At 43.6% G+C, this 15,385-nt stretch overlaps 1 protein-coding gene across 1 annotated transcript in view; it reads left to right on the top strand.

The window, feature by feature from the left end:
• scfd2 (sec1 family domain containing 2) overlaps positions 1 to 15,385 on the top strand; it is a 101,933-nt gene that overhangs the window by 12,968 nt on the left and 73,580 nt on the right. The window contains exon 4 of the mRNA XM_022203034.2: positions 5,377 to 5,552. Coding sequence (XP_022058726.2) covers positions 5,377 to 5,552 — 176 coding nt within the window. The remainder of the gene's footprint in view (positions 1 to 5,376; positions 5,553 to 15,385) is intronic.

The raw sequence follows: 15,385 nt of genomic DNA, 5'->3' as shown, positions 1-15,385 counted from the left end.
ACACACACACACTCACACTCACACTCACACTTGCAGGGCTAATATGCAGGTTAGCATCTGGCAAAAAGTGAGGGGGGTTAAAAGGGAGGGGCAGTGTGGTCCCTTAGCTCCTATAATCTGTGAGGTAAAGAAGGTCTTGGTCTCATAACAGGCAGGTTGTAATATGTTGGAGGTCACACACACACACACACACACACACACACGTATATATATGCACACAGCCGACGAACTCTGTCAAGCATTTGCATCTACACATGGTGCTTTCCTTTCACACATTTATGCTAAACAGCAGTACTTCTAATTGTGGATCGCTGCAACTTTGAGGATTTATTTAAGAAGCGGAGCTGCAGAAATAAGAGGAAGAACGAGGCCAGGAGTGACAGTAAAAGCAAGAACGCATGAAGAAGGTGCAGCATTAAAACTGCTCCCGCCTGCTGACTGACAGTCTGTTGACTTAATGTCTTTGCTGAGAGAGAAAAGCAGGCAGAGAAGGGGGCACTGTAATACCCCTCTCACACTGAACCTTTGTACCCCACTGGCAGAGGACCAGACTCCACGAAGATCTTCTCCCGCCTCCGATCTCCCAGCACACCCCCACAAAGTTCCCATCCTGCCTACCAACACCACCAGCAGAGTTTTCAATCCATCATGCTCGGCTCACATGAGACCAAGCTAACCCCAGTAACACAAAACGCTTAGCATTAATACCTATCTGCTCTCTCAGTGCCCACTCTGGCTCTAGGAGAGGAAAATTTTCCACTTGCACTAGTCTCACTCTGGAAAGGTTCATGCAGATCAGCAGAGAAAATAGTGTATCGGAGCACTACAGGCCTCAAATTCTCACACAGACTGACCCATTGGCTTCTTTTCATCTCAACAGGATAAGATCATCCAGAGAGAGACAGAGAAAATAATCCAATTCTCAGAGCCTCAGTATAACCCATCAGGTTTCTCATAGCACAATAGGATGATGAAATCCCCTCGCTGTGTGAGTGTGTTTGTGGATATGTACAGTATGCTGTTGCACAGAGTCCAGTGTTTATCTTTGGTGTTTTTGCTCTTAGCAGGGTATTAGTCAGACAGCTTTGGTTTCATCGTCCATAAACATGTGTTTATCTGCCCATCTGCATGTGTGTAAGTGTGCATACATGTGTGCGTCACAAGATTATACCGTTTGTGTATATACTGCGTGCACTGACACCAAAGTGTAAATGAGATGTGTTGACAGGGCCTTTCTTCCTGTGGTGCAGTCTGGGCTTTTTAAACAGCACAGAGGAGCAAGACTCAAGTGGACACTTGATTGCGTTCATCATTTCAAGCAGTGTGAAATGGTGTAATATCACAGTGGTTTCAAATATGAGTTCATGTTCTACAGTATCTTCTCTCCCCTTTACATCTTAATTGAATGACAGTCACAGTGTGTTTTTGTCATAGCAAGTGCTTGTACTCTATTGTCATTCATAAAAGACTTTGTCTTTCTGCCGGTGAATATCATATATTTTTAGACAACTGTCTGAATCTCTTGTCAAAATTAGTCTAATACTTTGGTTTGTGTCCAAATATTTTTTTAAAAATAAACCAAATGCAAAACTATTACTGAGCTATTATATATGTGTGAAGACCCCCTCAGGTCAAAATGAAGTAGTTTTTTTGTTTTGTTTTGTTTTTTTCCTTTGTTAATATTTCCATATGGTGTTTTATTCGTGAAGACGTATCATAAATGGAATAAGCAGTGAAAGCTGTGGTTGAGCATTTCCATCTTGAAGCTGCAGTGACTTGCCAACAATCTCAAAAACACTGATTCAGAACTTCAGGGTTTCATACATAAGGAACTTAAAGGATCAGTCCTATCAACCTGCAGAGTGGGACTTCCTCTGTCTTTATTCTTCTTGAGAACCTTGTTCCAGTGGCTGAATTACTCCCTACTTATTACAACTTACGATTGTGCAACGTAGACTAGTTTCTACGGTGTTTAAACAAAGTCGTAGGTGCCTGTTGTTCTTGAGCTGCAGTGAGTGGGGAAGGAGAAGCCAGGACTTCATAGAGCTGCACATTGGACACGGAGGAAGCAACTGCGTGGGTGCAGAGTTTTATCTAATTAGGAAATGTTAGCCTGCTAACATGCCAAAATAAGGTGATCAGCATGATAAATACTACGTCTGCTTTGCATTTATTCGTTAGCTTTGTTATTGTGAGTGTGTTAGCATGCTGCCATTTATTTGACAACAACGTTGTGCCCAGGTGTAGCCTAGCAAAGCTGCTAGCATGGTTGCAAATTCTTTGTCTTAGTATGCTAAATTATACACCATAATAACAGAATGAACATAAGAAAATATCCTTCATACAAGCAAATTTTATGTATCACAATCGAGGGTTTTTCTGAGCTCAGAATGAGCCTGTGGGTGATGACGATGCACAAGAGTAAGCATGATGAATCCACATAAAGTAAATGCAGTCTCTGATATCTCATTTATCATTCTTTAAATGTATTTTTCTATTATTTCTGAACATTTATAAAGACAAATTCTTATCACTTTGACAGTGCGATTTTCTTTTGAGGGGTGCCAGAAATTTCTATAAACCCTATAAGCATAACTTAGTCCACTTACAAAATATTGTATAGACCTAAGTAACCACCACAAAGCTCAGATATACTACGTCTGTGAATGATGTATCGTTTTTCCCCCAATCCCAAAATAGCTCATAAATTTTAACTGAAGAGGAACAACAGATGAAAGCTTTTTCTTTTAACTCTGACACTAAAGAAAGTCTGAGTGATTTGGTGGTTGAGCTCCCGATTGTATTCAGTGCTCCAATGTACAGTAGAGTCTAGAAAGAGACCCCAACATGGATCCACAAATAAAAATACCAGGATCTTCCTCTTCTTGGAGTGCATAAATAAAAGTCTCTCAGCCTTCCTGTGTCTCTCATCCATGTAGAATAACTTATGAGGCTGTCCAGCTGCTGAGGCAGTCCACCACTCAGCTCCACGCTGACATCAGACATCACTTAGCCCCTGAGTAACCCTGTGCACCTCGAATACAAGTCATCTTCCAGTAACCGGACTAAATCATTGTTGGCCTCTGCCCTTTTTTGCATTGTTGGAGACTTTGATCATGGCCAAGTCTCAATTGCCACTTCTCCACATCAGGCAGAAATGGGCAGAAGCTCAAACTGTTTATAGCAGAAGACTGAAAATGTGATTTGTTTTACGGCTGGTTTTGCAATAAATGCACCCAGAAGGACATTAAAGTGGCCTAAAGGTTCAGGTTTCTCTGCCATGTTAGGTGAGAGCAGTGAATTTGCAGTGCTGTAGATACCTGAAACCTTTGGACAAGAAGCGCTTGTGAGCAAAATGGACATGCAGATGTTGAGTTATTACAAGTACAATTACCTTTTTTCGCTCGATACAGATAGTGTGCATGTGCAGTACAAGATAACGGACAAAGACAAACTTGTATACATTTAAATTTCTGGTGTTGCTCACAGCCAGTAATAAAAGGTCTATCTCAAGATGCATGTACAGGAAAAAAAAAAGTAAAGTTTTAAAGCAGTTCTCCAAACAAATGCAAAAATAATATGGAAAAGTCGATTCAAGGCACAACTAATGCATATTCTTACATGTACGTCTCTTACCGCAGAAGCACCCCAGTTTGAAACGAGAGCTCAGCTGACAGATCATCTCCTTGAGATTCATTTTGCATCTGGCAACAAGATGCCTTAGGAATCGCAGAACTGTTTTGAGGGAAGTTTAGTGACATAGATAAGAGCTAAGTCTCGGCCAGGATTGTGTTTGATTGTGTAATGGAGAGCAGGCTTTTGTGTGGCTTTCTGTGCTTAAGTGCTTTTTTTCTTTCTTTTTTTCCAGCGTCTTACATTTTCTCACTCGGGCTCATCTGGTCTGCTCTAGCTGTACAGTCTGATTACATTTGGCCTACAGTGTGCCATTCATTGTTGCCTATTCTCGGGTGAAATTATGCTCAGTCCTCGTTTTGGACGTATTTCCTGGTTCTGCGCTGAATTATGGTTGGCACATCAAGCTTAGTGAACTTTAGCTACACTGCCAAGATTTTTATGGCTGAATATGTTCACAATAGAGCTTTTCAGGATTCTGAGCAAGTCTGGGCTAAAGTTTATTCTTCACAAATAGTTTAATTTCAGCAAGAAACTTGATTCCCTTTTGTGGACACTTGCTCTGTTTTGCCGCAGAACACGACGACTCTTTCCGTCTCTTTTGCAAAGTTTGTCTCCCAAAAGGCAGACCTGCAAAAATGTATATTGCCGTCAGGTTTGCTGATCAGCTGCTGTGAAAATGAGCTGTTGTTGTAAGCCTCCCTGGATGATTCTCTACAGTTTTTTTTCCCCTGAAAATATGTCACATTCACAGATTTTGTCATCCAGTACAGCGAAGTAAAACATGTGTTGCTTTACATTTCAAGCACTCCATATTGTCTTTAGTATTCTGTAGCTTTCTGTCCCATTTTGTTATCCTGCCTGCCTGTTTCTCTTCTCGTCATGTGTTTGGCCCCACTAAAGAAAACACTGGCCATGTAGTCCAACAGGAAATACTCCCACATCTGGTGCTGGTTCAGAACATCAACATGAAGTAGGCTTTATGGAGAGTTGATATGTGCCCTCTCTCTATCCCAGCCCTTCGTACCTCTTGCCCCCCCTACCAACATCGCCTTTACACCGTTTACCCTGCCTTTCCTGTGTCTCTGTGAATCTTTGTGGGAGGAGCGGGGGCGATTTAGAGGGTCCTAAACACTGTACGAAGTCTGGCCTCTCTCTACCGCCTCTATAAATAATCAGAGAAAACCTCTGATTTACACTTATTAGTCACACTCAAGACAGGCTCTCAGGAGCTGTTATCGGTGTTCCTGCACCTCGGCTATATGTAGACACACACACACACACACACACACACACACACACACACACACACACACACACACACACACACACACACACACACACACACACACACACACACACAGTGACTCATATAAACAGTTCTCTGAAGACTGTGACAGTAACTCTCCACATGAAGCCTGCACATATACAGAATATTGCTTTGTGACTGGCACACTGTCAAACTGACACACGCACACGCATGACTATGCAACTTTTGCTTTCTCTCAGCCTGTGGAGTTTTTGCTCATTAAGATAATATCATGTTTTGCTTAGGAGAAGGTTGTCTATTTGTGCGGTTTCGTTCTTCATATCACTGTGTGAACAGATGGCACACAACAGAGCAGTATTCAGTTGCGTGCCTGTATATGCTGTCTATACGCTGACTGATGCTGATTGATGAATTTGCGGCGTCTCCAGATTTCTCTTCCCAGATCATAACCATATCGTCTTCTCTTCTCTCAGGCCGTGTGACCCCTGAGCAGCTGTGTTCCTACGTGCAGCTGTTCAGAAGCAGGTGGGGGGCGCTAGAGAGTCACTGCGGGGTGCTCCAGCTGGGCCTGGCCACTTCCCAGACGCTCCGGCACCCCAGCCTGCCCCGCTGGGATGCCTGCCTGGCCTTTGAGAGGCTGCTGCTGCAGGTGCGCACTCATTTTGCACAAACCTATTATCCATATGTGTTACAGGCGGTGAAAAGTGGAGAGCCTCCTTTAAAAAGCACTTAAATAATGTGAAACCACCTATGACAGATTGACAGACACATTGTTGAGCTGCTTCACTGCAAAGGAATATTTCAGATGCAGGAAATTCTCTTTTTAAATATGAAAAAGTGTGGATCAAGGAACACGTTTGAGACTCTGTCAGTGCGACTGGACAGAATCTAAAAACACGTGTGCGAAAACTTAACGGGAAAGTAGCATATTTTGTAGCAATTTGTAATTAACTGTAATCATTCTTTACACTTCTCCTGTCAGTGAATGTTTCATTAGGAATGCTCAGCAGGTAAGTGGGTGTTTGTGGTTTACAAAATGGTGACCAGAATGTTGTGTTAAACTGACAGCGACAGGAAAAAACGCAGATTCCTCTCCTTCGTAAACAAGGTCAGTTGTGTTTGTAGGGAAAACATTCGGATCCAGTAAACATGGAGAAAACGCCAGATTTCCACCGCGTTGTTTAGAGGCTTTTGAGTCCAAGGAGGAAGAGGTCTACTTCATGGGGGCGGGCAGAGGAGGATGTACACTTGTGTTTGACTTCTGAAAGGTCAGAGAGCAAGTCTGATGGAGAGACTGAGACGAGGAGGACAAGTGGGACGTGGAGTAATAAGAATAAATCAAAAGCCAGAGCTCTCAGTCATCACTTGTTTACCGCTTGCTTCACATAGCAGTGAAAAGCACCTATTTTGTATTTTTTAAACACACAAGCAGAATGGCGCCAAACTAAGAGCTAACTAATACAAAGCCATCTCCTCCTCCTCTTACCTTACTGTTTTCATTGAGTCTCTCAGTATTCCTGAAGCTGTAAAGCAAGCAGTAGGACAGCAGAGTATTTAGGAACTTATTAAACTAAATCACGGAAAAATAAAACACGCTCTCGGCCATGCCTCATGCCAAATTGGAATTTGAAAACAACCTCATAAACCTCGGTCCTCAGCTGGGGCCATCACTCGTTTATTAAATGAAGGAAGAAGACTTTAGGGCTTATGTTTCCAGCATCCATTTATTTCATGACTCCACTTTGATCCACTCCCCCATGGTTGTCTGCTCTACCTGGATAATTTTACTTTCTCACCATACTTTTTTGTCTCCTAACTTCAGAGAACTAACTTGATTGAAGTGACTGCATTCTCAGGTGACACAGGATCTCATTAAACTGATGGTAACCGCAGTAGTTGCCGTTGTATTCAGTATTAATTTAGTCTATTAAACACTTGGTTCAAGGTCAATATTGCATTCTTCAAGAATCAAATCTCAAATCAGGCCTTGAGCGTAATGTTAAAGTTAGTGTTTGCAATCAAAACCGGCCTAAGTTTCAGTGAGGTATTAAGGGAAATGAGTTGTGTGTCCTCTGTGCCCCCTCTGTTTATTTAATTTCCATGTGTGTGTTTTTTTTTTTTTTTTTTTGCTTTGGCTCAGTGTGAACAGAGAAGTTAATTACACTGAAAAATGGCGGGACGAAATGCCTTTCAGCTCAGCCTGGCGGTCTGGATGTGTTTGCTCTGCCTGAGTGTGTGAGGGCTGCTGTGGGTCAGACTGGCCAGAGCTGGACGCTCCATCGCTGGTGGACAGTGTGAGTTCATTCAGGCCAACTCCTCTGTGGTGCACTGGGGCCACAGAGTGGGCAGTAGCCTCACTGAGGTAAAGGGCCAGTGAGTTCAGGGCCGAGCCTAGTTCATGCCTCTTCCAAAAATTACGCTATGTCCATATAAAATAATGTGTATTAGATACTTTGTGATCCAGACAATGTTTCATACATGTTTTGGCCATGAGGTAATTCTTGAATAAACTGTAACAGATAAAAAAAAGGCATTAGGAAATGAACTCAGCTTTTTCAGATTTAAAACCGCAATCTTAGCTCGAAAGATAATATACCTGTGAGGGTCTGGCTGCTGGGAGTTAATAAGAAAAGGGCACAGATGTGGTTGTGGAGGTTGACAGGTTAGTTGGACTGTAATATAAAAGCGGTTAGCGTGACACTTAGTGTTTATACTACAGCGGGATTTATTACCTCCTCAGTGCAGCAGTTATACATTTGTGTCAGACGGACAGATATCTTCCTGGCTGCCATCCTGCCTGCACCTATACCCCCCTCGCTGCCCGGGACCCTGGCTGTCTGGCATGTCACTGGCTTTTAGTCTGAATGGGTCAGATTAAGCAGACTTGGTCGAGCTCCAGGCCACAGTTACAGAGAGAGAGAGAGTGTGTGTGTGTGTGTGTGTGTGTGTGTGTGTGTGTGTGTGTGTGTGTGTGTGTGTGTGTGTGTGTGTGTGTGTGTGTGTGTGTGTGTGTGTGTGTGTGTGTGTGTGTGTGTGTGTGTGTGTGTGTGTGTGTGTGTGTGTGTGTGTGTGTGTGTGTGTGTGTGTGGTGCTCAGCGTTGAACAAGGGTGGTGCGGCCAAGGCAAAACTCAACAGACTCACTCTTTCACCACTTCCCAGAACATCACAGGCGCACTGCACTGACTTCCCATCAGCAGCCCAGCCAGAGTCTGTACCTCACCAAACCAAACATGTACACTACTGCTGCACATCCCTCCCAGAGAGAGCACACTTGGAACATGTTGCAGTTATTTAATTTTTCTTTACAATGCCAGACTTTCTAATGCCAGTATTGTGTCCCAATGTGGCACGCAGGCTACTGTTGATTAGTCTGTCACATCAGTGCACATGGTGGTGTTGACAGCAGTGCAGTGGAGAGGAGCTAACCTCTCTCACCCCGGCCTGTTGCTTTACTCTGCTGGGATTACCAGGGCACGCCTCTGCAAACATTCAAGCTCAGAGTTATTACTGGTCACAGCGCTGCTCAGACAGAAAGCTGCACTCAGCTGTATGTCCCCATCTCCCATGGGTCCCTCAAACTGCCTGCCTGGTTCTTATCTCTGTCTCTGCTGCACGTTTAGTCTGAAATATTGTATATATGAGTTAAAGCTGAGCTATTAATTCAGACTCAATGCCCTCAGCTATTAATTTACAGTCGTCAAATCCCATAGCAAAAGAAAACATGCCCTAATTATTTAACTTGCTTTTATTCATGAGAAAAATGAAATAAAAGGCATTCAGAAATTGTTAGCATCTGTCAGAATCAACTTGAAAATGAAATTATGTCCAAACTAGTTGGTTTTTAGCAACTGTATCGGCTACACATCTGATCTAAGCTATTTCTTTACTTACTTATAAGGTTGGATCACTTCCCAAAGTAGAGCCATAAGTTTCAGATCTTGTGTAACAAATTAGTAGATCATAGTGGACTGGGGCATAGTGGACACTGTCTGCTTTCAGGCCCTCTGTCATAGTTATCACAGCAATTAAAAGTGTGTTGTTACGAAAGGTGGGAAGTGTAACCTGTAAAGTTCAGGAAAAATGGCATGTAACTCTACTGTTTGATTGCAGCTACTCTGTAATTGACGCCCTCTCTTTTTTAAGGTCTTACCCTCGGATACATTTAAATAGGGGCTGACTGTCTTTGGCTCACTTTAGGAGAGGTTTAGCAGTAATAATTTTTGCATATTTAGCGAGTTTTCCATGGGTGCATTTAAGCTCCAAAGTCTGCACCAGTGAAGATCTCTTCCATATTGATCAGTAAAGGATTCTACAGGCACGCACATATCGCAGCATGGTTTGGTTGTCAGGATGAGCCTTCTTTTGACGAATGTTGTCTGTTTTTGCTCATGTCTCTGTTGTAAATGTGTAGCCAGGTTGGAGCCTGGTGACCCCCGTACTCCATTAACAACCCCCAGGACAGTGTCAGTGTGTTCTGTCCTAACAACTCGTGACCCCTCACCTCTATCCCTTGGCCTCTCCTGGACGTACACTGACCTGCAGAGGCTCAAACTCACAGCTCTGCATTATGTTAGTTCGCTTGACAATAAAATCCATGTCATGTCCTGTTATGTAAAGCAGTAGGAAAGCACACTGATCCTCACAATACATAGACTCATGCGGTTATATGCGTAACATCTGGATTGCATCATTTCTTATGGTGACATGGGCAAAAATGTTGATATTGGGTGAGTAACTTTCATCTTATCTGAGCTGCATGCCACAGACAGACAGACAGACAGGGAGCTTTAAGCCTGTAATTGGCCTTTCCCCAGGGTATGGAGCCTGTCCCCACGTCCCAGACTTTCCCCCACATACTCCATCTCTGCTGCATCTCTGCCGCTTGCTGTCTTTTGCTGGAGATTGCCCCGAGATGCCCAGCTCCAGTCCCCCACTGTTTAACAGCCTCACATCTGGACTGACCCGGACTGACCGTCTCCCCATCCATCCACTCTCTGTACCTCGTGCTCCTTCTGCCAGCCTCAGTTCATCCTCTTTGAGATTTTGTCGACCCTGGAGCTCACAGAACAAGCCACAGGAGGTTCAGGATCAGCTCTTGTTTTTCTCTTGACAAAGTGGCCTTTCTATCTCTCTGCTGTCATTTCTCTTTTCTTTTTTCCTCAAACTTCTCCCAAAAAATCTACCAAAAATTCTGTTCTTATACAACTAAGCTGCATTCTCAATTGTGCTTTGAGGGAAGTTTATTTTCTGCTGGGTCACGTTTTCTTGTGTCAATGTCATTTATTTCACTGCTTCAATTACGCTCCTTTTCTGCCAAGAAATCATTTATTAAAAGAGGGGTGGGCTCATCGCTCTGGCAACCGAGAAAATGGGGGGAAAAGCTTCAAACATGTTGTGAAAGGGTCATATTTTAACTCAAACCAAGCTTTTTGGTGCCTAGACTTAATCAAGCTTCGAACAAGTAGTCATTGTTGAGAAAATGTCAATCACAGCATGACGTTTTGCTAGTTTTGGTAGCTAAACCAAAGAACTACTAAAAACTGAATGTAAAATACGAGAGAAAAGAAGTGTATACAGATAAATGTCCATTAAATACAGCAATTTCCCGCATCCCATTCATTGTCTATGTGAAACGCACCACTGAAGCTCAAGCGCTGTCATGTAACCTAATGGTCACATGACAGCAATTTTCAGACGTGACACGTTTACATGCAGGTGGACAGGCCTCCTCTCTCCCTTCTTAACTTTTTGTGGACTTTATAGCTCTTTCAAACTTTTATTTTTTCTATTAAGTAACAGTGTTACCCTTTACAAAGAACTGTATTTCTTTTAAAACAAATTGCGCTTCTTTCAAAATGTAAATGAAAGTACAACGTCTTTTCTGGAAGACGCAGTTGGTCATGTTTCTCCTGTTTCCCCAAACATGTGCCTCACTGTATCGTACCCTCAACACGAACCCCTCTGCTCCACTTCAAATCCACGGCTCTGTATTTTGAAGCATAACAAGCGTTCTAAAACTGGAGGGAAATGCAGAGCTGGAAAAGAGCTAGGTTTATCAAAAGAATGAGTTATTTACCTATCTCTTCCTTCCTGTGTTTAGTTGGAGAGGATTACAGTGGGAGAGAGGAGCAGTGATGGAGTTCACTCCCAGGAAGACCCAGGAATAGCCCCCAACCCAGGCTCTCTTCCTTTCCCTGCCCCTCCTCCCCCTCAGCACCGGTACCCCGAGCCGGCTGTGTTTACGTTGTTCTGCACAGCTCAGGCCTAATGTACTATCTGTTTAATAGGCAGAGAGAGGCCTGTTTATAAAGAAGGACCTTTTAAACAGAGATGATGGGTTGGTAGGCCAGAGGGCAACACCAACTCATCTCACTTCCTGTTATCATTACCTCTCTTGTCTCAGACAGATAGGTGCTTGCTCCCTCCGCTTTCGGCATTACTTATCCTTAATTGTCTCGCCATCCTGCTGGCTGTGATTGTGTTCAGTCTCTCTCTGCTGGAAAATCGAGGAGCACAAGAAGGCTCAATCAAGTTGCCTCATATTAAACCTGACTGGCTTCATTTCTCAGCTCAACGGTAATTTGCATGTGCTGCATTTTAAGTGTTCTACTAAGCATCTTTCTACTAAATCTATATCTCAGCCCACTGAACTGAAACTTTATGGGAATTGCTTTGATGTTAATAGCTGTAGAATTATAGAGCTACAGCTCTCTGAGTGTTAAAGGTGAGGGAATAAGACGGGCTCAAAGGGGTTTCATAGGCTAAACATTTTCTCTTTTACTTAAAGCGGCCTTTTTTGGCTCTGTATCGAGTCAGAGCTGCATTAGTCGCATGTGTACGTCTGCAAATATTTTTTCTACTGGTTTCTATTGTTTACTGCGGCTGTTAAACTGCAAAGTCAAAGCCCTTCATGTCAAGAGGATTTTTCATGTGGCCTTGAGTTTTTTTTCCTCTCAAATGTGTGTGTTTAGAGAGTTGAATGTTTTTCACAGCCTCAGCCAAAAGCAAGCTTGTCTTTCTCGCCCTTGCTCACAACAAAATTCCAGAATGAGAGAAGGTTAATCTTTCCTGGAGATCATCCACACTGCTTTCTCCACTTAAGTCCACTTTTGGTTAATTCATAACATTGTTGTACTGAGCTGCATTGTCACCGCACAGTTTAGGTGAGGTGGTCGAGGGAACGCCATCACAGCTCCTACTAACACTCTCCATCCCTGGTGAATCAGGTCAGTGTGGTCTGCTGACTTGGCCTCCTGGCGTCAGACTTCATTTGAGCATGCTCCAACAAGACACCACAGGCTGGGGAAAATCCCACAATGCCCAGCATTCACCCTTGGATTGTTAACAGGGAAGGCTGTAGAAAAAGCTGACCATTAGGGAAGATGGTGGGGATTTGCAGGAGACCCAACAATGACCCACTGTCCCAGACGGAGCTGACCAACGAACCACTTCATACCTTTATATTCCTCTGCCTGGCGCACAGCCTTTTCCTTCAGTTTTACATGTCACTACTCTCTGTTTTTATTCCGTTTATTCTGTGATGTTGCTCCATCCGAAACTGTACCCAGATGTGCTTGTAAGTTAGGTGCATGTGCAGTCATGTGTGCATGCAGTCTTTCATGCATGTGCATCCTTTAATGTGCTTATTGGGGTAACATTGTCTCAACTTCCTGTTGTCACAAACAGGCTCTCTGTTCATTGTGGAAAAGCTCCACCTCGGGACAGATTAACTATCAGGTCATTTGTCACTACCTGCTGAGCACAGGCCAGGGAAGGTCACAGCCCACAGGACATGTGTCTTTGTGTCTCTATGCCTGATCTGAAATGGAGACAGAAGAACATTCCAGGACCTTTGAGTGTCCTCTTTGGATACTGTTTGACTTGGAGCCAGATCAAAGATTTTTCACCAGATTGAAGACTACATTGTGATTGATCCGTTAATGCTAAAGCAGCCAGCACCAGATAAGACAGCCACTGCAGTATCAGCTTGTTTTTATCCTTCCAGGTGGACACATGACAGTCCAGTTTTTCCGTGCTTGGCCGACTGATCATGAATTCTCAGCCTTGTGAGCCAGTGGACAGTGAACTCTCTTAATTTGCTTGACCACTTTTCAACTGACCTGTACATTTGGGGGCACCGTAGATTGGTAGTGCCCCCTACTGCCATGGATGGGCAAAGGCATGGGTCTTGTAAACAGGGATGAATGGTGCAAGGAGGAGGACGAGGCAGGAGTTGACCCCCTCGGGTCGTGAAGCAAAGGTGGGACAGGAGCCTCTCTTTTCTTATTGCATGTAATTGTACCCATCTGAAGCCCCCTTCTCTTCTCCACCCCCATGCCTTTTATGCCCACACTGCAGACTACCTTGTTGCCCCAAGGATTCACCCAGTCACCCAGAGGTAACGAGGCTGACCAATCGCCATAGTAACTCAGCAGCAAGGGTCAAACCAGGTCAAACAGAGACAGACTCTTGCCACCCTTGCTCTGTCATTAATTATCCATGCTTCCCCTAGGCACCGCTGCACATGAATCATATCTCAGCAGGCTGGATCCACAGGGTTTGTGGGGTGTATGATCAGGTGAAATACACCATTTGTTTCATATATGTATCTGTGATGGGGTCACTCTTCTCTTCATTACCAGCTAAGTGAGGGTGCCACCTCTGACAGTGGTTGAAAACTAGTGCATCAAATGGATGTGCCATGTTAGCAATAAGAACTCAAATCTATCCTGTGACCTGTGCGATGTTACGGAGACCTCTGACTCCAGAGGAAGGCTTTACTTGATTAAATGTTTGAAAAGTTCACGGTAGACCAATCTAAGACCAGTCCGGCTGTATCTCAGAGCAGCGCGAGCCTGTTCTCTGGAAGAGGGCGTTTAGTTTGATTTGAGGAACCAGAGCGTACAGACCCCAGCTCGCTCTGACTTTTAATATTTCAATGTTTATAGGTTGTGACAACATTAGACATATCTGGTTTGAGCTCAGCTTTCATCTGGAGCTGGTATTTGCATTTGTTAGGAGCTATGTGGATGGAAAAAAAATGCATACTGCACAGCTTCTCTTCTTTTTTCTGTGTGTTTTTGGCAAGATTGCCTTTTGTTGTTCTTGGATTTGTCTTGTATGAGCTACAAATGAAACTCATCTGTGGAGGCATTTTTAGAGAACCCACCACTCCACTCCCTGTGTAGCATGATTGACATCAGGGTCCAGAAAACAGGGAGATGCCCCCCCAGGCTCTCTGCTGGGGTCTGGACATAGTTAAATATCCTTCCCTTGTCCCTTCATTCCATATTATTAGTGTTTTCTTTCTTGGTTTTGAATTTCTTTTTTTTCTTGTAGTTTTTCTTCATCTAAGTGTCTGTCTTTCTCCTCCCCTAACCCTTTCATCTTTCATTATTAATATGATTGGTCTCTTGTTGATTTGTACAAATGTGTCTCGTTATATCTTTGTACTTCTTATCTGGAGCAGAAGGGAGTATCTAGTACAAGAGTGAGAAGAGCTGCAGCCACATGCTGAAACATTCTGTAAGACTGAAACTAGAGCGTCCAAAGTGAGCATGTACGCATTGACAAAATATTTGTAAATGGATTTGGTAGAAATGCTTCAGAACCTTTTCCAAAATACTGGATGTGTTTAGTGCAATTATGACAAATAGAGACGATTGCCCACATGTTTGCCTGGATACGAATCACAGAAAGATGCATTCTCAATGAGCTACACATGACAGAAATGCATAGAATGGGCTGAAATAACTACAACATGTGGACTTTTGGACATGAGTGCTTTTAGATACAAAGTCTTGAAAAGTTTCCACTGCCTGTCATGGTGTATACCAGTCGCAGCCAAAACTAAGCTGTTCCAGCCCCACGAGCTGCATCGTATCCAATAGGAAAACTTGATTTGAAAACATGTGAGAGAAAACCTCACTAATTCCTGTGTTTTCCCACTATTGCTTTCATCTACAGTGAACTCATGCGCCCCACTCCTCTTCTTCTATTGTTCTGAGCTCGGTGTACTGTGACACATATGTGGGCCTGTTTGTCCCACTACTGTTTTCGTGGAAATGGGAAAAGGAATAAAAGTAACCCAAAACGAGGACCGACGCCGAACCGCTAATTATGAGCGGGGGGGAGGGATGGAGGGGCCTGAGGATGAAAAGGAGGAGGAGCCTGGTTGCTCATAAGCCTGCCATGTGCCCCCTTCTCCCAATCTCCTGCCCCTTTAAGCCTCCATCTTTTTTGTTGCTGTTTTACTTCTGAGTTATTTAAGATGCTGTGTATTGTCACTTTCATCTTTTGGAGATCTGAGCCCTTTGCGTTCAGGGATGTCTGCATGAGGAGCACTTTTGACATCAACAAGGTTTACGGCTCTACATACACTGAATTGTGTGCTCGATGGCATAATAAATTATACCAAGTATGATTTGTGTTCCATTTGGGTGGCCTTGTTTGTGTTAAAATTGTCGCAAGCGTTCACCTAA

Source organism: Acanthochromis polyacanthus, chromosome 4 (genome assembly GCF_021347895.1).
Source record: "Acanthochromis polyacanthus isolate Apoly-LR-REF ecotype Palm Island chromosome 4, KAUST_Apoly_ChrSc, whole genome shotgun sequence".
Classification (NCBI taxonomy): Eukaryota; Metazoa; Chordata; class Actinopteri; family Pomacentridae; genus Acanthochromis; species Acanthochromis polyacanthus.
This window is presented reverse-complemented; position numbering and strand designations above follow the sequence as displayed.